Below are 26,360 nucleotides of genomic sequence, written 5' to 3' on the forward strand. Positions count from 1 at the left end.
ATTTTTGTGCCATAGAATTTGGTATTGTGGGAATATTGTTCATCCAGTGTCAACAGAAGAAAGTCTTTATACTATCTTCAAAATGCTCAAGTACTTACTAAGTTAGCTTTGTGTTTGGGAATTTTATCAGGCAGAGGCTGAATGGTCTCCTGCGAAATTGTGGATGGGTAACTGCTAAAACCATCAAAAACAGGAACCCCCAGAGCAATTAGCTGTTAGCCTTTCCCCCCCCTCTGAAGATTTCTTCACTTTTATACAAATTCTCTGGGAAATGTTTACCGTCTTCTACAGCTTAGGGAATTATTTCTATTAATAACTTTGCAGAACCTCACTTTAGAAAGTTTAAATTATTCTTTTAAGCTGGTTTTGGTTTCAAGCATCTAACTTCAAAGAGCTAAATTTTGAAATGCAAAAGCTCAATATGAGAGCTTGTTTATATTGCACATTTGCTGCTACTATAGCATACTGGTTTATTCACAAACCGTCAGTAAAACGTTATGTAGCAAGAGCAACTGGTAACACTTGAAGGTTGCTATAGATTCTGCAAACTGTTCTAATGGTGTTGACCTCAGATGACCAACTAGTATTTTACAAAATAACCTATTTGTGACTTCAGGAAAGAAGAGAACTTAGAATATTTGTTTGTGTGTTTGAAACATATGCAACAGCACATCTTGTAAATGTGTCGTGTTTGAGCTCTGTATTGCACACGCATACTGTTACTGTAAATGTCTCTCTAACGCCAAAGCGTTAGAGAGACATGAACCTCATCCTGGTTTCCTGCAACAATAACCAGCCCAAGTTTGTATGACAATAAGCTAATTGAATCACCACAGATGTTCTGTTTGAGCATTTGTTTGACCACGGCGTCTTGCATATCTGAAGCTCGTCAGTCATCCTGGCTAATCGTCCTCAACTGATGAGTTCAAAGTTTTGATGGAGCTCAGAAAGCATCTTCAGTAAAACTCCTGTCGTTCTGAGCAACAAGGGAGGAAGCTGGTTGTGGCTTAGCGCTCTGTTACCATGACTCATCTTGGAAAAGAATCATGAGTAGTTGTTCCCATAGCTCGACATTTAAAACAGTTTACTGCTCGTTTAGCCTCTCTGCCATCTGCTTATGTTCAGTGTGAGAAGAACAGGAACAGTGAGACATGGATGGGGCATGCTTTCAGTTATTTAGGTAACAGTGACTCAGCAGAAGTTTTCTTCCTGTTTCTATTTATACTGAGTTATTCACAAGTCTAAACTGAAGTGGGCTTGTTTTGTGTAAACAAATGCCGGTCTGCATCTGTTAGTTTCCTTAAGCTGTTAGCATAGTTATTACTCTTCACTTTATATTTACAGCAAATAAAATGATCTTGAAAATATTCAGACTTTGAGAAAGTTGCTTGGACATTTTTTGCTCACTAAATTCTCAAAAACTGCCAAGATAACAGTGATTTATAGCATTGGTTTGTCCAAACATTTTTGACCAGTTGTACCTATTCTCACATTGTGCAGCGAATTTTTAAAATGTTGTTGTTTTTGTCCCTGCGTGAAGTGTTATGCTCAAAATAAGTGTTGTTTGAAAGCATGTGAATGACTCATGCAATATGGCCATGTGCTTTCCAATTCTTTTTCTGATTGGTTACGCAGGTCCTCATGATAACTCCTGACAGTTCTAAGTTATGGGATGCAAATAGGCAGAAACAAAACACAGTCAACTAAAAACAAGGCCTGACCACCCCCATTGCTTAATTCTTTTCGGGAAATGGCCAAAAATTCCTATAAATACATATGTAATAAATATGGACAGCCTTTCCAGAAGAGTAAAAGACACTTTATTGAAATCTCAGTTACAAAAGTCCTGATCAAATAATCAATAAAACACAAAAAGTTTTAAAGTTCATTTCTAAACTTATATGCTGTGAGCAAAAGCAGGATGTTTTCCTGGTACTTTTCCAGAGAGATCTTTGTGATACAAACAGCGCTACCATTTTCTTCTGGTACATTTCAACATTTTTTGGATCAGTTAAATTTCTGTTCCCAATCTTTACTTTCGTTTCCTGCTTCCTCTTCAACACTTCTTTACGACTAAATCCTTTTCACTCTTTATCTTCTGCTGTTTCACTTTTGTCTCACATGCCCATACTCCCTACCCTCCATTCCAGATCCTGCCTTCAGTCTGAGGCTCTTGTCAGACACATCCAGCCCAGACAAAGCACCAAGGGCAACGAAACGTCCTCTAAAGCCATGCTGTCACGTACACACACCGTACACACTAACATGACAGATTTAGACAGCAGAAACGTCAAAACAGGAAACTGTTCCACAGATAATGTGTTGAGAGTCTTGAGAGAAATGTGTCAATGTGTTTATGTTTAAACACATTGCGTGTGTGCGTGTGTGTGTATGTGTGTGTGTATGTTTGCACAAGCTGTATGTTGACGTAAGTACATTTTGAAAGCTCCTGTTTAGTCTATTTGCTTATGTAAGGTAATACAGTAAAACTCAGCAGAACAGGAGTAAACTGGCTGACCAAGGCCTTCTCCTTGCACACACACTGCCTGGCATGTCTGTTTATATGTCTTCATTAGGAGGACACGAGGAGGAAAGAGGTATAAAAATTGAAATAAAGTCCACTAGAGCTTCAGTGAGGCCATAATGTATTACTCTGGTACAGACCAGATGAAGGAAAAGACGACCCCTACTGAGATCTGCTGGTCCACCTGCTGCTCTCAGGATCTCATCAACTGCTGCTCTGTCATATGGAGCATTTTATTGCACAATACATGGAGCAAGCAACAAGAAGAGAAATTCACACAGGCAGAAGAAGAGAGCATTGCAGTTTCAGACTTTTATAGAAAGAAAATCAGAGATATGTTTGACTCAGCTTATCAACACCAAGACCGACAGTTGTAGCTGTAGCTAAATGTTCAAGTCCCGCCGCTCACTCCCATTTTGATTTAGATCTGCACTTTGAATGAGACATCCTAGAGTGTGAATATTATTTGATCTGAACAACTCCATTTTGGGTTCTGTTGAATCTTTTGGGTCATTATCCTCATGAAAGCCAATCTTGAGCTATTGCAGCATGTGACTGCACTTGTTCCTACATGTTTACCCATTCCTCTTTCCATCAACCCTGATAACCCCCCACCATTATGCTGCCACCACCATGTCTCACAGCAGGTATGGTGTGCCTTGCTAGTGGCTGCAAGACAAAACACTTTGTAGGTGAGTCAAAAAGTCACATTTACCCCCAAATGTTTGCTCTGTCACCTATGGATACAGTTAGACCGGATTTTTCTGACTTTTAGAAAAGATAGAGTAGTGGTGCTGTGGTAAAGCATAACGCAAGTATGGAGGACTTAGACCTCGGCACGGATGTCACATGTTCGAGTCCTGGCCAGGTGACCCTTGCTTCCTGTCCTCCCACACTTTCATTACCCACTTTCCTGTCAAGCCATTCTCCACAACCTTTATTGGTCAATAAAACCTTTTAAAAAGAAAAGAATAGATTTTTGTTGCTGCTTCTTCACAAATGCTGCAATTTACTTTTGAACTTAAAAGCAAGCCATTGCTTTATGCTTATAATAGATAAGTGACTGGTTTCACATTTTTACATTTAAATGTTTAGAAACAGCAGAAGATAATGAGTTCCTTATGATAGTGTTTTTTTTTTTTAAATTAATTAACAAAAAAATAAAGTAACAACTGACAGCCTCGAGCTCCCACTCCTATCCAACCATGTGCAGAAAAAAATTCAGGATCACGCCAAACTGTCACATTGTTTCAGGTGTTCTGAACACTGGCTGACTCAAATTTAGCCTAAAGGTGAGGTGGATACCTACACAAACCTCTTAGCGTGCAGAGCAAAAGACATGCACGCACATGCAACATGCACAGACTCTAAACATCAGTTTGAGCTAACCCTCTTTGCTTTCCATGCAGTCTGTTTTTGTCTGTAATTGTCCTGTTTGACTTCTCTGCGGCTCAATAAGAAAAGCATTATATGACAGCGGGTGTATGCCTTACACGGATCATTTTTTTAACCAGCCAAATGAGGCCACACCCAATATGACCCATGTAACATGACAGTTCAGAAATTTGTGCTCCAGGCAAGCTTCACATACCTGCTGGTTGAGTCTCAGGTAAACACAAGTCACAGTACAGAGTGTTTGACAGGTAAAATGTGACGTGGTATCCCAAGAACATCTTTGAGCACGTTGGCTTCCTTTTTAAGAGGCTTAGAAAGACTTTTTGAAATTCTTTAAATACCTGTGTATGAGGAGGAAACTACAGCAGATAAAACCACCCAGCATCTGAGATTATAGAATATGAACACCGTGAAAGGACTTCACACCATTTTAAAACTTTTATTTTCTTGAATTGAAGATTAAATGTTTTAAACGTCTAAATTAGAATACTGTCTTTAAATTAAAGGGATTTGATACCAAATTGCTTGAATATAAATATTTAACATACAGCTTCCCTGGGCATAAAGAATGAAATGTCTGCACTGTCCAGATTAAAACAATTAGCCAAAAAATTTTGCAAAGTATTAATTTTCTCTGCAAAACACAAAGTCAGAGATCCATTTTTCAAAAATTGTGACACAGAAACATGACTACTTCCTTTCAAATGTCCTGTTTTACAGTCAGCATAAAATGATCATGTGCTTTATCCAGTTTATTCAGGGTAAATCTGTGCTTCACGTTACCGAGGTGACAAGGACAACTTCTAAACATGTTTGACATTATTGCATCCAACATGCTTTTTGACAACTGTCATGCATGAAGATGTTTAAACAAACGTTTATGTCGTCAAATCTATCAAAACTAAAATTTCACCAGTCTCTGTTTGCTGAAAGACAAAACATAAATAGTGAATAAATAAAGAATATTTATAATCTCACCTGTATTTATACTTAATATGTGTCAGATTTTCTAGTTGAAATTTCCTCCTGTGTTTTGCTGCAAACAGTGTTTTGGATGTTATTGATCTAGACTTTATGATATATTTGAGGTTTATGAAAAATGTCGTTTCTGGGCAGACTGACACGTTGATGAAGCTTCTTGTCATCACCACATCAATTATCTATTGATTTGTTGACCAAAAGTAAGCACCGTGATTAATGACATACAGATGGTTAACATTGAATATATAAAAAAAGGCACCTATTTGATTAGAAGCCTTTAAATATGCATTAGCTGCTATAAACCTTTGCAACTTCAGACGACAGCCTCAAGAAGCTATGTTTAATTCCTATTCCTTTCTGTTCGTATAAAATATTCATATTTCCCTGGACTGCAGTTTTGTTCTTGTTTCCCTCATCACTTTTCACGGCGAATTTAAAAGCAGTCATGTACCTGTAAGGTAGTTCTGGTCGCAATCATCTAATTAGAGCAAGGTGTGGCACTGAAAATGTCCTGAGATTCCTGTTCACTGCCTTTAACTCACTGTCACTGCAGACGTATGTGGCATAAAGTACCCCATAAATCCTCACCATACTTGTTTATACGTTTACAGAAGGTGGATTCTCTTTTTACATCTGCCTCAGATATACTATAGTAGCTGTGTCCAGCCTGTGTGACTCAGCAGGTATCTATTTAAACTATCAGCTAAATATATTCCCCATGTGCAGGACTCTAATTTTAAACAAGGTGCTAAATATATAGGCAGTTTCCAAGCCAAAAGCAGAGATAGCTGCGTCACTGTCTGTGTGAGCGGAGAGGCAACCCCTGAGGAAGCCGGAGCATGGAATATTCCAGGTTGAAGCCCCGAGATGCTGCCCTCTGCTGGCGGCTTTAGTCACAGAGGAGGGAGGGGTGGCCCGTTTCTGATATAGATAGTTCATGGCTCAGATGGCATGGTTCATCACCGTGAAATCAGGTCAGAGGGACACAGACAAGCCTATTTAAAGCATGAAGGATGTGAAGCTTCAGCGAATGCTGAGCGATTGAATCTGATCTTCGCTAATAGAATCCAGGTAGTTGGTGTCAGTATTTTGCGCCTCAGAAGATTTGATCAGTGTCATAAGATTATATTTTTGATTATTCCATTGAAACCTCTTTATATCTTCACTCTTTTTATATTTAATATTTTATTTTAACAGTACGATTATAAGAATAAATAAGAGTTGCTGCCGTTAAAGTCTCAGTTAATATAAGGTTAAAAAAATATTTTATTGCTGCAGCACTGAAACACTTCTGCTTGTCTGCTTACCTACCTACCTAGATAGCTACCGACCGACCTGGCAGAAAATTTTAAATAAAAACCCTACTAGCAAATTAGCATAGATATTCATTGATTCTTTACACAGAATAATAACCAAAAACATACAGACACAGGAATAAAAGGTTTCAACAAGCACCCAAAATATAAACCACATTACATGAACATAACAGTTCCCAGTTCCCTGCTTGGTGAGTTGAAGATAAGAGAACATTAGAGAAAATGTGCAGACATCATGAGGATTGGTAAAAGATTCCTCTCTTTCTCTCTGTCTGCTTCAACAATGTCAAATGTTTTAGGAAAAGACAAACTGCTGTCTTGGGGGCAAGGTGGAGGAGGGCAGGGGTACAGAATACTGACATTGAGAGGGGCGGGAATTGTGCCACCTGGGTTTCTGTTAGAAGCAATTAACAAACCAGTTAGAAATAACAGAAATGTATCAGGTCAAACGTCGACACTATGGCAACATTTTCAGACAGTCAGCAGAAAATGTTTAAGTGTTGTCACTCAGTGAATAGCAGTGGAGGTGTGAGTGACTGAACACTACAAATATGGTGGGAAACGTTTTTCTACACCACGGCCACAAGATGGCGCCACTGCTCCAAATCAATTCTCTTCCTGGAGTGCTGTTCTTAATCTTTTCTTTGACACAGCAAAATAAAAACAGTTTAAACAGATGATATTTCTACATAAATGTAATGTATTGTTGCCTATACAATGTATATATCTCACACCCGAATGTATGCTCTTATTGTGAAGGGGAGAAGGTGAGGTGAGAAGACACCTCACCTTTTCACTACATTCTATTTTTGGTTTGGATTGGAAGACATTGAGAATAAAACAACACTCAAATTATATTTTTGTCTTTTTCTGCTGACTTCCACAGCATATTTATTTGGTAATACATAGGTGATCTACATTTTTCAGTGTGCAGTTATGTTTGAGCACCAGAAGAAAGACAATTTTTTATTTTTTCACAAGAAAAGTGGTGTTGGTGATCTGGAAGCCTCCTCCTCCGTTTACGTCTGGTTTATCCCATTTAACGGATAAGCTTCTTCAGTTTTCTCTCCTCCCAACTTCTCTGTCCAGAATGTAAACATTACTGGTCTCGAATGTGGTGAGGATGTCGGCTAACATCAGAGGATGTTAGCCGAGGCTAACATCCTGTATTTTTTCATGATCTTGTCAAGTGGTTCTATACTTTCATGCTAAATAATTCGATGCTTCTTGTCTCATCACCTGCTTTATAGCAACTCAGTTGTATTTTGTGTTTTCTCCCTTCTGTTTTCATAGACTTGACATTCAGTGAGTTCAGGAACATTTTCTGCTGCAACCTTTTTAATCTTGCAGGATTATTAAGAGTTAAATAACTGTGAGAAGTGTAGAGAAATTAAATATAAGATATTCACTATATTTATCAACAGTTTGAAGTCTATGTCCTGACAGTATGATATTTGATCTGGTAAAACCCAGACATGAAGTTATTGGATATAGCATTTCTCCTGTACTCTTTGTGATTGAAACTTTTAGGAAGGTTGACGGCTAATAAGGACTACTCACCATGCCTTAACTGACAATGCATAGTTGCAAAAGCTTTAAAGATCCACAACTTTTAAATCGAATATGTGATTTTAATAAGAGCCCAAAAACATTAAACATTTTGTTTTCAAAGAGAATTTCATTATTATTATTTTTTTAAGTTTGCCATGGCGTGTAGCAATGTACCTTAGGCACCTGTGCTATAATCTACAAACCTTTCCAAATATAAAAAATAATTAAATGTACATATATTGAGTCTACTGTGGGTGGTACTAATTTGAACTATCATGGCTGTCGCATACATAAAATTTTCCTGCAATAGAAGTCGAACTCCAGGCATTAGATCTATTTTGACCGCATAACTTAAAGTATGAATTCTTGCACGTGTGAAACTTGGAGGCTTCTTGCACACAGGGAAACGATTCTTCACCAGAAAGTCGAAATCCCAGTCAAACGTCACTTTTGACAGTATGAAAGTTTGGGCCTTTATTAATTTCATTGATTCAGTTATTAATCTGTCAACATTGCAGATTTTAGGTTCCTGAAAAATAACAAATACAAATAGTAACCAGAATGCAAAAAAGATACAGAAGATTTTTCCAAACACTGTTATTCATTTTTATAAACTTTATTTGTGGGAAACAAAAAAAAAGAGTTTTTCCCAAAATATTGTTTAAGATGAATCTTCCTCCAATCTTGTGAACCTAATCTTGTGAGATGTCAATATCATGTTACATCTGTAACAATGACATGCTGTTCGCTGTACAGTCATGAGTCTTTACAAAATATATTATGTACATTACGCTAATCTTCCCAGGACTTGTTGTCACTGATCGTTGCAATACAGAAATGGGAATTTCTTTGTTGCCATGTCTGCCTGGCTGATTTGTCATTCTCAGCCCCTAAATCTTTCCACTTCAGTCACTCTCATGTGTGAGCGCTCTTTGACACGTGTCTAAATTTTGGTTCAATCTCCAGACCTTGCAACATTTTAGGATAAAAGTTTAACTGTGTATTTCAGAACGGTGTAGCACTCCATTTCCATTTTCCTCAACAGCATTGTGGTGAGTAAAATATAAAACGTCATTAAAACAGGCTGCATTTTTGTTTAAAGTAAAAAATGCCATCACTTTTCAGACTCGGAGCTACTACCTATCCACTCCTGTTCCTAAGAGTTTATCATGCATAACTCCTGCTGCTTTTGTATTTTGCTACCTTTCAGCAGTGATTCATAATATCAAAAACAACAACAACAAAAAAAGTTGGCCAAGTGTTTTTGTGCTGTAAAAAAAAGGACACATGATGGAAACAAGCAATAGAAGCCGCATTATTGTTTCTTCCTTTTTCTGTCTTTCAGATACAAATAGTGTGATTTTTTTATGCATTTTTCTCAGTTTAGCAATTTTGTTTTTGCTATTGAAGCCGTGGTTCTTTGTTAACTAAGTATCAGTCATTTTAATTAAATCAGCGTCTGCTCACTGAGGCAGACTGGAATTGGCTCGCAATTGAATAAGTGACATGAGAAAGGGCAATTCTGCCTCAATAGGTTAATTTTCTGGAAGCTAATGAAAGCAATTGTTTATTGAAAGGAAACTGCGTATAATTTCGGCCATCAATTATGTGGCTTAATGTCAATAAGTACAAAGCATTCCTGGCTTTCACAGCAGTATCCTTCTCCTTTGTTTTTGTTGTCCTTTCTGTAGCCTACAAGCCAGATTTACTCCTGTATGGTAGCTTTACTATCTAGTCTGACAGCTTAAACACCAGGTCTTGATAGTCATAATGAAGATTTCGAGTTCAAATATTTGATCTTTGACATGAATAAATGTGATCTTTTTTGAAATTACACAAATAAAGTTTAAGGGTAAAAAACAATATTTATATTAGTTGGCTTTGAAGAATTTGACTGATGGACGATTAAATGATGAGAATGGAAATAAAAAGAAACTGTTTCTCTGTTCACATGACATTTCCCTGAAAATGACACACAAATAATATATCTTCAATGTACATAGTAATAGAAATATGATTCATTATTACTTCTTTTGAAATTCTACTTAGTTTACTTTCTTTCCCAAGCAAAGGCATAACTCAATTAATATATTCTACATGAAATAAAAAACTGCAACATCTGCACTCAAAATAGGAAAACCTGACAAAAATGTGCCATGCTACATGAACACATGAATATGAATAATCACTTTAGTGAAAAATATTAATATGACATTAAATAGAACTTTTTATTAACACATAGAAAAAATGCAAAAGTTTAAGAATTTCAGCTGTTGAATATGACAAAAGCATGCAATTATCAGAACTCTGTTTTGATCTGGTACTGATTTCCCCAACCTTCCCAGATAAGCATCGTTCAGGTATGAGTGCATCTACCAGACATCCTGAGGAGCTTTTGACTTGCAGCTCTCTAAATTGTTTAAGGTTTTGTGTATAATATGCATTGACACCAAACTATACAACAATGATGATGCAATACTTTACACTGCGATGACTCAAGCAATAGGGGACTTGATTTTTTTTAAAAAACAAAAAACATAAAGAGCTGATTTAGAGAAAAAAGTAACTCAGCCTTGGAGACATTTTGCAGCTTTCATCAACTTTTATACAAGTCTGAGCACAAACACACAGAATGAAACTCAAAAAATTGCCTCTGCCTCATCGAGTATACGATCTTTGCCAGTTATAAATTGCATGAATATTATGGGAACACGCTGGCACTCGTTTACAAGTACTGACGCTGCGGTAACGAAAGGCCCACCCTCCTGCAGCCCCTCCCCGCCCTCTTCTCCTCGCAGCAAACTGCTTCGCTCGCTCCTCTGCATTGAAGAAGTCTGTGGTCGCTCGGAAGAATTCCAGCATGACTTTGTGACTCCAGTTGGTGCCATGGTTGTCCACTGCAGTTGTAGCGATCACAGAGCCTGCTGCGCTTCCCGCACTTCTATCCAACTGGGTGGAGAAGCCACAGTGACCTCCATGGTCTGTCAGAAGGAGGAAAAAGTGAGGGTTTGTCTCAAAGAGCTCCAGGGGCAGGGAGGACTGGGCGTCTCCTCGCACAGGGTCGTCTTTAGAGCACACACTCAGAACAGGAATAGCCACCTCATCCACGTCTCTTAAGGGCTCGTTGCGTTCCCAGTAAGCATCCCAGGCTCCTGACGCGCTGTAACCACTGCTGGTCCCAGATGTGGAGCCTACGCATCTAGACTGACAGAAGAGGGCTTCCTCCACCCCACGCAGGGAACAGCTAGAAAAAAGAGTGTCCGTGTGGATGATGTCCCCCAGCGCCGTCCTGTACCTGCAATATGAGGACAGACGCAAATGAACAAAGCAGGACATGAAAAGAGAGACACTAGGTGGAAAACAATAAATCAATGCTCAAGAGCCGCACAGGTCTCAGATTGTCTAATAGCCTTGATTTGAGGAACTTCACCTGGGTCACGATGTCTCTCAGAATCACTAAGTTGACATCAAGCAGGCCATCTGTTGCTGTGGTAACTTAATTGCTCCCTCCAACAGCGTATGCCTCTCCGATAAATGGTTTCTGAGTACCTGCAACTGCACTGTCTAAAATTTCTATTTCATCTCAGTTTAAACGATCTATTTTTTTAAATGCTCCTTTAAAAAAAACTAATCAATGTCTCTATGAAGACAGAATATCTTGGGGCGAGATATGAGAGAAATCAAACAAAAGTTGTTTTTGTTTTACTCTAACAAACCTGAAAAACATTGTTAAAAGAATGCATTGGGTAAGTTTCATGGCAGAGTAAGGTGGTTTAAAACTAAATTTACACAAAGTCCTTTAAAAATATGATTTTATTAGAGATTCCTGTGATACAATAATATTTAGAGGTGCCAAAGGTCGAACCTAAAGCAGGTTCAGTTTCCTCTTTATTTTTAAAAGGCACACATTTGCACAGTTGGTCTGTTTGCAGATCATTTCAGCCAATTGTTATCTGGCAGCTTTGGAGGTCACAAAAACAAAACAGGGCAGGTGTTTGTCTCCCTTATTGTTTTTATTTTTTCTATTTCCACAATTATAGACAGTCAGTTTTTTTCCAACCTGATAGAAATTGGTTTAAATCAAGGCTTGTCACCTTGCGTCATGAACTTAAGAATAAACTGTTTAATCTTTCTTTATAAGGAGAAATCTGTCAAATAACACCTAAACAATTTAATTTGTGAATATTTCAACACCCCTCAACATTTGAAGGTTTGAGGACCAGCAGAGGCATTTTAAAAAAACCTGTTGATCATTAATAGGTTAAAGGTTTCATTATATTAAAACTGTGTTAAAAGATCTCTTTTAACCCCTTAATTTTCATTGACTTACACGTTAACAATTTGAGGGTGAGAATTAAGGGGTCAATGTGCAATTAACTAATTCAGATTTGGGTAAAATAAGTATTTTAAATATCTGATCAGAGATGATGAAAGGGAAACTTTTGTCACAGTAATACATGAAATAGTTTGCTGATTGGAAGTGTTTTTATTATTTTACTCTGAACCAGAAATGGTCCCGAAGAAGAGACTTCAACAGAGGCTTGTTTTGTGCTTATGCACACAAGTTCATCAGTAGCAGTAACATGATGGTAGCAACTGATTAGTTCTTTGAAACAGAGACATTATTTCGCATATTGGTAGATCTTGTGTCATCGGAATTTGTCACACATTTACCGATTTCAAATTCTTTAAAAGCCAAATTGCAATCTTTTTTCTAAATTTGTTTCAAAATCTAAAAGTTTTCCCCAAGACATTGCTCAAAGTTTGTCTTGTCTGGCGAACCTCATTTTGACGTATCACCTTAACTCGTGAACTTGACGTGTCATTAAACCACTAATTATGCTTTCATCTCGTTCATCTTCCCCTCCTTACCTGCTGAGACATATCTTCTGATACAGTGCCAGCACCCACTGCAAGGGCCAACACAGCCCACTCTCAAACCAGCTCTGGCAGCGAAACACAGGTGACAGGCAGACCGCTGCTGTCACATAACTGGAGGACCCACACTCCCCCAGGTAGGACAGGAGGAGGCCCGACCCTGAGCTCTCGCTCACTGCGTACAGTCTTCCGGCGGGCTGTCGATAGCGAATGTAGCGCACAGCTTCTCGCAGATCCGAAGGGTCGCCGAACTGCTGCAGTTTGAGGGTGGTGAGCGGAGTGCTGTTGTGGCTGCGGCGGTTGAAGACCGCAGGGAGGTAGCCGTGGGACAGAGCCGATTCACACAGCTGTACAGACACAGAGCAGAAACAGGATAATAAATGATTCAATGTCTCAAAAAGGTCGGAGTGGTTGATAAGGAACCGCTTACAGGCTGGAATGATGTGACGCAATTAACTTTTGTTGTTTTTATGAGTAAACCAGTGATTGAATTTGGGTGACCTAGCCTCTTTTAAATGTCAGAGAATTAAGCAATTTCTCTTCTTTGGCCACTGTCCCTTTTGGGCCCACTAATTCGAAACACAGCTGTGACATGGTCAGATAACCCTGAAAGTGCTTTGTAAAGAAATGATAAAAGATACCTATAAATATATTTGACTAAAACAATTTTGTAGATTTATTTTTATTTTTTTTATCATTACATTAACTTGTAGCTGATTGAAAGTATTGTTTTACTCTCTCTTGCTCACATCTGGGGGAAAAAAAAAGAAATTGACTTTTTCTCACAGTTTCAGAAAACAATGCATGTTCTAATTAAATCCAAATAAGGCTGCAGACTTTTTCATATCAAACAGAGGAAGGAAAAATTACAACCTGTGTTTATATCTTGTAATAAATACCGCATGGCAGCAAGCAACCATTTTACTTCCTTCTAAAGCTAATGTTTCATTCAAACCCACAACATAACTAATCAATTAAACTGACCTGAGCAAATGTCAAAAAATTTTGTTTTCAAACCACTTTGCATGAAAAAGGGGTCGATTTTTTATACAATAATCAAGAATCAGGTCCAAATTAATTTTAATCAGTTTAATTAATTCCGATAAAATTCCACAGTCAGATTCAGATCAACCTGCAAACAATTAAATCACTAAAATTTATCGTAAACTTGATGCACTTTGTTATATGCATAACAGATAACACACTGGGCAAAAATGTAACTTTTTGATCAGTTTCTACATAAAGTAGACCTGAATGAAGGAGAAGGAACAGATCAAACATTTACAGCAGAAGATAAGATTTACTCTAAAAGCTGCAAGACAGTCAGAAAAGTGCATTGATAAACTGTTACACCAAAACGTCACTCATTTATAGTGAATCATTGTTATTCAAATAGATAACATGAGCAAAAGACATATGAATCAAATCTGCACACTTCAGCTTGAATTTCCAAAGATCTTTAGCAACACTGACAACCTAAAAGGCATTATTTGGATTTCGCTGGCACAATTGTTCCTGCACAGACACGGGGACCACGAAGCATCAATGCACTTTTAATGTGATTTCTATGAATCTTAAATTGGAGATGAACAGATTTTATACATTTAGTTTGCACATTAGGTCATTTTTTTATATTTTCGATATTTTTCATAAAATATTGAAAATCACACTGGAATACAAAAGAAATGTTTGTTCCTTTGTAGAAAAAGTCAAAAGAAACAAGTTGCTTCAGCAGTTTTCTAACAAGGCTGATTAAATGTCAGCTCGGTGATAAATTCCTGAAGCAGAGACTGCACACTGGACAAAACTCCCTTCTCTGACCTTACAGTGTTACTATAGCAGAGGGTTTCTATACTGACGAGTGATACTTCCTTCAGTTCTTATTGATTAGTTCAAGTTATTTCACATTTAGAACTAAAATCCAATCCCATCGACAAACCTTTAAATGCAACAAATCATCAGACAGCGAAACAATAAAATAGATTCACCTCTTCAGGTACTATACATCCTGCAGGGTATTGAGAAAAGATTGCTTGCTGGAGGCAATCGCTAATGTCTTCCCATGACGTCTGCAATGCAGCAGCTCAATGAAGCTTACCGGAAAGCCTGCACTGTAAACAACCTGATGGGCAATAGGGCCTTGACATTTTTGCCAAAAACAAAATTTCTTATTATATTTGACTCCACTTGACACATATGCACTAATTTGTGTTGATCTGTCCTGTAAAATTCCAGTGAGATACATTGAAGGTTTTAGTTGCTATGTGACAAAATGTGCCTTGAATGTTCGGTGGATGGCCAAACTTTTGCAAGACTAAGCATTTGATATGTGTAATTCGTGGTTAACTATAATTATGCAGGTGACTCATACAGCTCGTTTTATTGATGGTAAATCAGGTTCGGAAAAGCTGAGTTTTTCCTCTATGATTATATCCAGAGGTGATAGGGTCATGTCCATTACCAATAAATTGTTCCTACATTTCCTGCACCGGAGCCCAGTTAAAATTGCATCCCACTAAAAATTTAATCAGTCAAAGCAGCTTGCTCTTCTCTTAGACCGAAAAAGTTGAGGGATACATTGCAAAGAAAATCCCCACATAATACAACTATTATTTTCTGGGTCTCACGAAAAGAACTATACCTAAAAATCAATTCCACAATGTGTAAAACACATTAAATTCACCTTTACTAGGTCATGAAGTGCTCGATGAAGTCATTCTTTCAGCAGGGGAGTTAATGTTGTAAGGTGAGATGGGTACAACTGCTGGATGTCTGCCTGCAGGAATATCTATGGGTTTTGAAAATACTTCTCTTTAATAATGAAAACTGGGCTCCTTCCTACACATCTTTCCACACCTTCAATTTATTGCAGTTCCTTCGGTGTGATGTCTTTCAGAATGAGGATAAAAAATTATAAATTCTTAAAGTGAATCTATATATGCCAAACTGAATTAACAAAGCTCCTGTCTCTTTATTTGGTCCCACTTGGCTCTGTGGCACGTTTCTCCAATATTATGCCGACAACACTCAGATTTATGTCCCACTATCAAAGAAAACTGTATTCTGTGCTACATCACAGTATCTCAATGATGTAAAGGACTGGATATCTTTCAACTTTCTAAAATTTAATAAAAGTAAAACAGAAGTTATGGTTTGTTGGCACAGAAGAAACCGTCCCCGTAGATATAGGATCCTTGGCCGACTATGCCAAGACAAACATCACTATCTGTGGGGTAAATGATGGTTAAAGTAAAGCAAAGCCTTTCTCAGAATCATTTAGAGATTCTAAGTCATGCCTTTACCAAAACTTGTCTTGATTAACACAATGCACTTTTGGTATTGGTTCTATTATTTTCTAATTCAAGATGGTAGAAAGCACACTTGACTTGTACAAGTTAATATAAGCACATAACCCAAATTATAGCTCCTCTCCACTGGCTGCCTGTACATTTCAAATCTTTTTTGTTTTTTTTGTTTTAGTGTAGTCTTTTGTCTTCAACCTATAAACTTAACTATTTTCTGTCTTTTTTTTTACTTTTTAAAACTCATCTCTTGGGCCTTTGACGTCCCTTGAGAAGCTAATTTTTGGTGTTTGCTCTTTCCCCTGTTTTATGGGTTTTTTATTGATTTTAGCATTTTAACATCTTTGGTCCTGTATGGTGTCTTAAGGTGCTTTACAAATAAAGACGGGTTGGATTGGAAGTAGAAGAAAACATATTTGCAAAAGTATAAAATCACAGAAGTTCAGACAAGTCATCCATTTAAAAATATTTTGTTCTGTGATAAAAGGGAGCTGAAGATCACAGTCTCCGTAACCCACATCTCTCTCTCTGGTTCTTCTCTGTGTCTCAGATACAGACACGAGTGTGTGTGCTCACACAGCACAAGCGCTTTCATCTCACACTGACTCACTTTCTCATACTGTGATCTCTTTCTGCATAGTGAATTTCACTAGTGACAGAGGTGGTTTTAATTCTTACTTTAGCCTACAGTTCTTTCAAATGTGAAGGGATGACTACATCACCAACAGAGAGCATGAAAAAAGAAAGAGGAGCTCATCTGTCTAAACGACGCGCTTCATAACACCCATAAATTTCCTGGGATTTACAGGTTAATATTGAGCATATTTGCTTTTTAACACCTTGCTTGTAGAGCTGGCTTTTTCTTTAATGATATAGAGCTGACAGGGAGCCTGTGACAGATTTACACACAGAGTTTAAGAGCGTGCAATGAAGCGTGATGCCAGGTGCTCTGAACAATGAGAGACCAGCCGGTGTGCTCCTGGCTTCACAAGTCAAGTGATGCTTTGTAATCCCTCACTCAATTACCTCTGTCAGTCTATCGAAAGGAGCTGTAGAAAGACTGCCGTGCGTCAGCTCTCTGTTTTTTGTTGCTCTTTTCCTCCAAAGGAGTTCGACTTTGCCCCAGGAAGCTGCTGTTTTCCCCAAATTGCAGATTGGGATGTTTCCATCTTTCAGTGCCACTTTACTAAAACCCTTCTGCTTTGAGAAGATGGAATTGCTTTTGCAAACCGCATGAGCCTGTATTCAATTTAGTTTTTCATCATTCAAATAATGCAAAAAAAATATATAAAAAATTTTCTTATGTTCACGTTCACATTTATAGGGTGGTGTATTTCAACAGCACTGCATTTAACTATATCAGAACGTACTTGATGACTACACTAAAATCAAATGCAGCTAAATGCAGTTTCCAATTATATTAGCTTGTCATTTTCAGGTCCTTGCAAAAGATAAAAAAAAAATCAGAAGGGTTGGCATGCATTCACCTCTATCTCTCTTTAATACCTATAAATAACACTGAGATGAACCAAGCATTCAGCAGTTGCCCAGTCTTGTGATTTGATCTCAGTATTAATCCAGCTGTTATAACTGTGAAACCCTGAGGGGTTTGTTAGAGAACATTAGTGAACAAACAGCATCATGGAGGTCAAGGAGCACAGCAGACAGATTAGGGAGAATCACGTGGAGACGTTTAAAACGGGCTTATGTCATAAAATAATAACCCAATTGCTGACATCACTAAAACATAAGAGCAGGGGTGTCAAACTCCAGTCCTTGAGGGCCGGTGTCCTGTAACTTTTAGATGTGCCTCTGCTGCACCTCACCTGAATAGAATAATAGGTCAAAGGCTCTGGAGGACTGACACAAGGAGGAGGTAATTAAGCCATTTCATTCCAGTGTTTTGTTTCTGTGGCACATCTAAAAACAGTGGCCCTGGAGGACTGGAGCTGGACACCTGTGCATTAGAGCATTGATCAGTGAGTTATACCCTAGAGGTCCGTGGCAACTTTTGGAGGAGCTGCCCATCCACAGGTCTGGTGGAAACAATCTGTTCCTGCTTACAGCTTGTTGCGAATTTGTATTTTATGGCTATATTCTGCAGGCAACTGTGCAACAGAACTCAGGCCTGAATTAGTTACCTTCACCACATTCCTTGTGATCTTGCCGAAGGAGTTGGGGATGATGAGCAAAACTGGGCTGGTGGAGTGACTGGAAGTCCTGCGTCTCCTGTGGTAGGGCGGCACAGCCCAGTCCAGCGATACCAGCCCGTCATCGCTGAGCTGCAGGTTGTCCCGCACGAACTGAACCGAGCTGTCGCACGGCCAGCACGCCTCGTACGCGCTCTGCAGAAAGGCGCTGGCTCTCCACGTCCATCCGCTGCACGGAGAGTAGCAGCTGAAAGTCCTGCAGTGCTTCTGGAGGTACTTGGCCAGCGCGGACGGCTTGCATATGAGCGACACGGTGCGTGTTTCCCCCGCGGCGCCGTCAGCTCCCTCCGCGCACACCAAGCGGGCACCGTCGCTGCCGGCTGCCAGCTGCGAAACGCCCAGCCTCTGAGGGAAGGCGTTGGGACCAAACAGATACTTGGTGCCTGGCCATATGAAAAGCACCAGGATCACAACACAGAAAGCCACGAGCCATTCCAGCATTGGCGCGGTCTGCAAAGTGGAATCAGGAGAACGCGATCACTTTCACAGCTGTATCTGAAACTGAAGTTTACATTCACGACTGATATCCAAGGCAGCTGTCATTCTTACAGTTTTTCCTCCCCCCCAAAAAATAGTTTCAAAGCTGCTCAGCCCCTTCAAAGGAGGTGTTCACTTCCCTCCTGTGCCAGCGCGCACTGACCGGTCCATCGGAAACACACGGCGGTCTGTCTAGTCTAATTCCAGCACGTTTTCTTCTCCGGACGCTGCTTGGGATCAAAGAGGCGGATCCGCTCACACTTTCAAGCTCGCAGCTCCTGGAGAGCGACGCTAAAACCTGTGGTGCCCAAACACAACTAATGTCTGAGATCAGCGCGCAGCTCGTGTTGGCAACGCCTCGCAGCCCCTCAGCCACCACCCCCCCTGCACCACACACACATACACACACGCACACCCACACACACACACGCACACACACACAAACTTCTGACTGAACAGGTACGCCTGATGATATTTTAAAGCTTTCTCATTAAAAGAGGCAACTTCCAGGAATCGGGAGTTTTATCAACATTTCTAAGAAAACAAAACAATAAGTGCATTCAGTTTCTGATCGGTATCAGTGAGATCTAAATTCCTGCTAAATGAATGTGGGAACTTGTGACCTTGGGCATTTAAGCCACCAAGGGCACAGACGCAGAGGCATAGGCTATGGTCACTCCTTTTCATACGCACTGTGCAAAGCGACCTGTTGATGCTTGTGAATAGTTTGTGTTTTCTAAATGAGATGCGTGTGGGAAAGGGCAAAATATAAAAGCCGTATTGCATGATTGGATGCAAAATGCAGTTTTATAACTAATCCTATTTGGATATGAGGTACTTCTTGATACTGATGCTGACGCAACCTCCTTGTCAATTTACATTTCATCCAGCTACATTTACATAGCTATAAACAGCCTATATAAGCAACAACATAAGCAGTTTAGATCTGTCCCTCCTGTTTTTAAGTATCAGGTCATTTTAAAGTTGTCAAAATGATCGGTTCATTCTTCTCACCACCCTGGTCTTCACCTAAAACCCAGAATCTCGCAGAATCCTATTTCACATTGTTTTTTTGTTTTATCCTAAAAAAGTAATCCAAACTTTCAGCATCTCACTTTGCTCTGTTCATTTCAGAAAAAAATAATGACTCGCGTCAAATAATCTTTTGCAGTCCCATACATGAGATTACATGATGCTAACTGAGAAGGACCGTGCTTTTGAGTCAAGTTAAATTTATTTATAAAGCACATCACTACAGGCATGGTGTGCTGAGAGCAGAATAAAAAAAGGGGATAGCCTAGCCGTGTTGTCTGGTTTTCTTCAGCAGGAACAAAGATGGAGGTCAGAGGTGACAAGAAGTTTAATGTGGTTAAAGCAGGCAATATGGGAAGAAAGCTTGTTGGACAAGTTTTGATGCTTGGGTGGAGGTTCGTCTTTCAGCAGGACGAAGCTCACAAGCAGCCAGTGGAAAGGCTCTTTGAACCATATCGGTTGGAGTCGTCATTTGAAGGCTTACGGAGAAGTGATACATCTAAATATTTTTGTTGAAATAAGCAAAAGGTTGTTTCTGAAATTGTTGACCTCAGGGGGTGCTGAGGTAGGTAGAGCAGACTTTTAAAAATGTATTTGTGAAAACCATTTAAAAGTAACATTTATCACTTTCATTTTACAAATGTGCACCACTTTGTTTTATTCTACAAAATATCTCAATAAAGTACTGGTTCGGCAGTAATAGGCAGAAACATTCAGGGAGTATGAAGTACTTTTGTAATGGCTGAGTTGAGTATGAGTTACATCATGCTGGTTTATTTCTTGGAAATTAGAAGTTTTGTCAATAGCTAGGGACTATTGTGACCATTTAGAGTCTCCTACCTAAAATAATGGCCTAAATTATCCTGTCTATCTGTCTATCTGTCTATCCTGCGTAAAGTGCAAATTAAATATCCCTTCATTCAGCACTCACACACATTAATTGGTTGAGTTAACATTGTGTTTCTCTTCAAATCTGTTATATTTATGGAAATGTCAGCCTTTTTCTACATGCTTGGAAACAACTGTGAAACTGGGCAACAATATAAAATATGATATTCAGACCCAGTCTGCACAACAGCCAGTGACTCTGTAAAGGTCACACGAGGAGAAGAAAAATCTTTTTTGACAGGCACAAGGGACAAAAAGAGCCATCTGGGCAGCAATAATCTATTTTGCATTGATGGAAGCAGGAAAGGTCATCAAATCACATTTTGTTTTAGGTGGAAATAGCAAAAAGATGACTTTATTGGATAAGGTTTGGATTTTACATGTAATAATATTTGTTTGATGAAAGACCTGTGTCAGAGAGAAAGCTCTAATAAGTGCAGCCTGTGTGTAGCAAATCTAAGGACTATATTTAGTTTCACTGATAGCTACGAAAAGATGTTTGACGCTAAACTTTTTCCCATTTTGTCATGGTAGAGTATATTTTCTTTAAGGTTTATGTGACCAATCAGCACAAAGTATCAAAATGCTGTAACGTAGAAGGAAGAGGAAGTTGTAATTTTTTTTTTAACAAATAAAAATGTGAAACGTGTGATGTGCTTTCATCTACTCTAATATCAGGGTAATAAATCCAGTGCAACACTGCCACCCAAAGTCAGAAAATTAGTCAACAGAGTGCACTAACGTCAAACTGTGGAGAAGTGAGGTCATAAAACAATATCCTAAGATGTACAACTGGATTCATCACAGTAATGAGGAGTAAATGCTGGATGTTCAATAAACTTTATGACCTGGTCGTTTAGCATGTTATTCAATATATTTTATAATATATTGAATGTTGTAGTGACCAAATACTCAAATATTTGGTAGAAAATGCAGTCATAACTGTTTGGCATCTGGAAAGTCTCTATATACACATCATTGAGTGACTGGAGAAACATAACAACCCATGGTCCTTCACAGCAGATTAGTAACCTTTTCTTCCTTTTTATTCAGTGTTGCAAAAAAAAAAAAAAAAAATCATCTATTGAATTCAGATGAGGAATGTATGCATTGGCGCACATGGTGATCCATCTAAACTGCTCTCAAGTCCTAAGCTTTGCAGGCTGTGCAGTGTTTTCCCCCGGCACTGCTGACACGTTAGAAAAAAGTAGGTTACTAGGCCAAAATGAAGACGCAGCCTGGAGGTTGCATTTGGCACGGGAGATGAATTCAGTCTTCTAGCTGAGATTTTGCTGACATTTACCTCCACATCAAGCTGCGCATTTAAGGAAAAACCCTTTACACTACACTCAGAGGATACACTTAAAATGCTGAAAGGAAATCAACATGAGGTCGAGGCAAATTTTCTTATGGTTCAGTATGATCTAACATCACATACAGCCACAGATTAGTTAGCTCAGTTTCATGGTACGAAGGATTAAGAAGCAGGGTTCCACAATGACAGTAGCTTCTGTGCATTTTTCTCTTTACTCTTTACTTTTGCTTACTCTTCCCTGAGTGTTAATATTTTTTGGAACTGTTGGTTTTGTCAGTCTAAATTTGCCAACCATATATAAGCAGAATCAGCTTCATTGGCCATGATTGTGTGCACAAACAAGGAGTCTGAGTTTGGTTTGACTTAAAACATCCAGTTTCCAAAACATTAAACATCAATAAAATGCGGTATGAAAATATGCAGGCAAAGCAAAACAGATTAAATATGAATGAGCTGACCCTGTTTACTTGCTTCAAATTATAAACAGGAACAGAGAGGGAAAACCTTTCCTGTGCAGGACATTTGTTGCCAGGAAACCTATAGAAGTCAAGAGTGGAGCACAGGTGTTGTCATTTATTTATTCTGTGATGGATCTCACAAGATGTGTGACATTTTTTGCCCTGGAAGAGCACACTTCATGATATCCAAATTTTGGAAATCACCTAAAAGCACCAACAAGAAATGGGAAACTGAAGGATTGCTATGTAATGGCATTCAAAATAAACCTCAATATTTTCTGCTACATATTTCATGGAAAAACTGATATGAAATTCACATTAGAAATTAAAAAAAAAAAAAAACCTTGAGAAATTCACTCAAGGTTTTTGTAATGGCATTCAAAATGAACCTCAATATTTTCTGCTACATATTTCATGGAAAAACTGATATGAAATTCACATTAGAAATTGAAAAAAAAAAAAAAACCTTGAGAAATTCACTTCTACAGAACAGCTATACCGGCAGGTTTTAATGCATTAAACATGTTTTATATTGTGGAATACCATAAGGAATAAATATTGAACAAAATTACTAAAATGTTTTCAAGACTTAAAAGAAAACAATTTGTTTTTCAATGACAACTCTGTGAAAGTCTTGGTTCCAGCTAAACAGAGTAAAACAGCTATAGCAGCATATCTAAACACCTAATTGCTGTTAGGTTAGTCTAGGTTATTTTATTCATAACCTTGATAGCTTTGCTTAAATAATAGTACCAATACATAAATGAGAATCACAATATAATACAAGGAAGCAAGAAGATTTATGGTTCATATTCTATATTTCACATAAAAAGTTAATATTTTCTTCACTTGGAAAACAATGACATTTTCTATTTTGTGTTTTTGTGTTGGAGCGATGCCGTCTTGTGCCATTGTACATTGTTGTTTTCCAGACAAGAGACTGATCTGACGCTAAGTTGCCCTACCAAAACTTGCTTGCTTATTTTTTTCTTCCTCTTCCTTTCCACAAAGTCACCATGGCTCAGCTGCAACTCTAAACCTCAAACAAAACAGTCGCTGTTCTGCTGCTTCCGTCAGATTACCAGATTTAAGTGAACCAGTTTGGCCAACCGTGGTTATGATGAGGTTTTTTCATCACTTATTATAAAGGCTCTACAAAGAGAAACATCACAAGCACCTCTTACTCAAACCCTTTAAGTGTAGTCATTTCAAGAACTCATGTTTGGGTTATTCCTTTCAAACAGAGGCATTTCTTTACATAGCCATGCAGTATTTGGCCTCTTCTTGAACCTCAACTGCGACGTTAAACACTTGGTGCTGACTGGCTCACATCCACCGTCAAACAAAACTTGCCACTTCACCAGATGAAAATGTAACGTGTTGGCACTCTGTTGTGGGGAGCATTGGCCGGGACAATCCAAACAAACGTCTTTACATTTACACAATCCTTGCGATAACACAAATAAATTACACAAATTTATAGTGTCAGGGATCCTCACAAAAATAGGAATGAAAATCGAGTTGTGAGCGTTTTCAGAAGCCCCAAGCAGCCCATCGAGCTGCGACGCTGCTCTTTTACCGACTTTCACAGCCCATGACCACATCCTCCGCAGAATACTTCCTGTCCCATTTTGACTTCCCGTGTCATGAAAATGAACAATGTCGATCTTCACAAAAATTATGAACTAAGGAAAATATATTAGAATTATTATATATAACATCTATCTGCCTTTCTTTATGATATGCATGCTGCTTTTCTGAACAGTAGTTTGTGCCATTTTGGTTTAACACCCGGTTCAAAGTGCTAAACCAGCCCCTCAGGCTTTGGTCTAATTTTAAAAGCCCATCAACGTGAAAGCTAATCTGAGATCTTTCCTCTTCCGAAATAATAACTTCAAACTAAAGGAAAAATTAATTGAGGAACAAAGTGACACAGTGCTGGATAGTAAAATGAGAAACGGGAGAGCAATTTGACACAAAAAGAGGAAACACGACAGAGAAGTGAATGTTGCACGATCGACAGTAACAGGGAAAACATGCCAAATTATGTGGATATGCATGACTGCTCTTTTTTTTCCTTTCCTATTTCCTTGTGACCTTTCTCAGAGTAATGGTGCATGAGTTGCTTCATGGAAAATAGATTAAATAGTGATTAGTAACAGTTTCACGTACTCTGGTCTTCTTAAGCAGGGGAGCATATAATTGTCGCTGGTCTTAGTGACCATGCACACACTGAGGCGATAACTACATGTGCTTAGTGAGAGGATTTAAACTCTAGATCTGAGTTTTTTTTTTTTTTTTTGCTGTTTAACCATTTGGAACAATAAAGACCTCAGTCAAGGCATGATGTTTCCAAGAAAAGTTATTGAATTATGAATCCACGATGCCGTTTCTAGAAGGCAAACTCTTTATTGAAGGACGTAAAATCAAGAGAAACCAATGTAGCTTCAGTAACTGTTTCCAGGACACAGGCCAGCTTTCTCCTGTCATTATTTAGCAATTTCAATCCCCACTGAATCTTGCCGAGTTCAAAACTTATCGATAGGAGTAGCTATTTAACTCTTAAAACAATCCTGCTATGGACTTTTTAAATTTACCCTGAACTTCCATCTCAAAACTCTTTGGTTCTTCATGCATGCCAGTTTAAACATTTAAAAGTCAACCTGGTTTGAAGAGTTAAAAATCCTAGATTTCTGCTTCCGTCCTCCAGTCAAAGTGAAATGTAAGCATTTAAACTGTCCATGCCGGAATATTTTGCAGCACTTTTGATTCAAGTCACAAATGAAAACAGCTACAAGTTTCTGCAGGGTGCATGTTTCACAAGCTTAAAATAAACAAAGCACATCCGACTTATTTCAGCTGACCCGTTTTAGAGATTTTAATTTTGCTTCAGAGTAACTGCTGAGAGAAAATGTAAAAGTTATGGATCTAGATAACAGGGTTTGAATGCTAATCAGAGCATCTCCTCTGCCACTTATGCAGTGAAATATAATAAAAATTTGATGCAATCACATCTGTCTCAATCTTGAGGCATTTGCCTCCTGTAGTCGTTGCCTGTTACCTGAATTCAACTTTCCCCTTCTCCTTTCTGTGTTGCCACATTCCTCTGTGGTTGGAGCTGACTTCTGCATGATTTGTCTGTTTTGGTCCAGGTAATGAAGTCTTCCATTTTTCTCTAAACCTTAAAGTCTTTGTGTTCCTTCAGCAAATCCTGGAACTGCCTGTAAATGAGCAATACATGTTTGCTCAGGTTGAACGAACCTTCATGAGATTTCTGAACTAACTTACCTGGCAACTTGCTCACCTGCTGAAGGAGCTGGTAAATTACAACTGAGAAAGATTAGACACTATATTTTACATGAAGAATTGCTCACAACTTGATGTCTAATGTTTGGTTTTACTAAAACAACAAAAGCTGCGATTGTGTTAATCATCAAACAGAAGACGTCAACAAAATGTGCATTACTGTTGAAGAAAAGCTATTACCTTACCTTGTAATAGCTAGTCTTACCCCCTTTGGGTGAAATACCTCAGTGAGACGCTTATCCTGGCCTTCCTTGACATCAGTCTGAGGAAACTTTGCCCCAGGTCTCACATTCAGCTGTGACATGTTTGAGGGGGTTCTTCCATATTCAGCCTGTATCAAGTCTCTACAAGATTATGAAGTCTTAATGAGATTATGATCTGGGCTATGACTCCAACTTTGACTTCCCATTTTTTAATTAGTTCTTGATGGATTTGCTGGTATGTTTTGTCAAATTGCCGGGAACAGTTTTACTGCAGCTTCAATGTTTGTAAAGACAGTCTGTGACACATGATAAAATTCCTAGTAGATTTTTTGATATTGCTAGAACCGGTGGCAGCAAATCATCATAAAACCAGACTTCACCTCTACCAAATGGTATGAGCTTATTTACCCGAAATGCTGTACTTGGACCTCATCCAAGGATGTCCACTGTTATTGTGTCCAAATATATCAAATTTATTGCTCAAAGGACATTACCCAAATATTGGGTTTTTGTCAAATGAAGTG

The 26,360-nt window shown here is 38.6% G+C and overlaps 1 protein-coding gene across 2 annotated transcripts; it reads right to left on the reverse strand.

Annotated features, from left to right (window-relative positions):
- Positions 1-8,249: 8,249 nt before the first annotated feature.
- On the reverse strand, positions 8,250-18,931 carry abhd15a (abhydrolase domain containing 15a). Of its 2 annotated transcripts, XM_055028405.1 has the most exons (4): positions 18,707-18,931; positions 18,089-18,607; positions 12,640-12,992; positions 8,250-11,062 (listed from the first exon to the last, which is right to left on the reverse strand). In XM_055028405.1, the coding sequence occupies exons 2-4, from the start codon at positions 18,596-18,598 to the stop codon at positions 10,426-10,428; spliced, it is 1,500 nt and encodes a 499-aa protein (XP_054884380.1). In that variant the 5' UTR covers positions 18,599-18,607; positions 18,707-18,931; the 3' UTR covers positions 8,250-10,425. The 2 variants fall into 2 exon arrangements, with proteins under 2 accessions (XP_054884380.1, XP_054884379.1); XM_055028404.1 differs by having other exon boundaries at positions 18,089-18,931.
- Positions 18,932-26,360: the final 7,429 nt, after the last annotated feature.

The sequence above is a fragment of the Poeciliopsis prolifica genome, unplaced genomic scaffold, assembly GCF_027474105.1.
Source record: "Poeciliopsis prolifica strain line A6 unplaced genomic scaffold, Auburn_PproV2 SCAFFOLD004, whole genome shotgun sequence".
Classification (NCBI taxonomy): domain Eukaryota; kingdom Metazoa; phylum Chordata; class Actinopteri; order Cyprinodontiformes; family Poeciliidae; genus Poeciliopsis; species Poeciliopsis prolifica.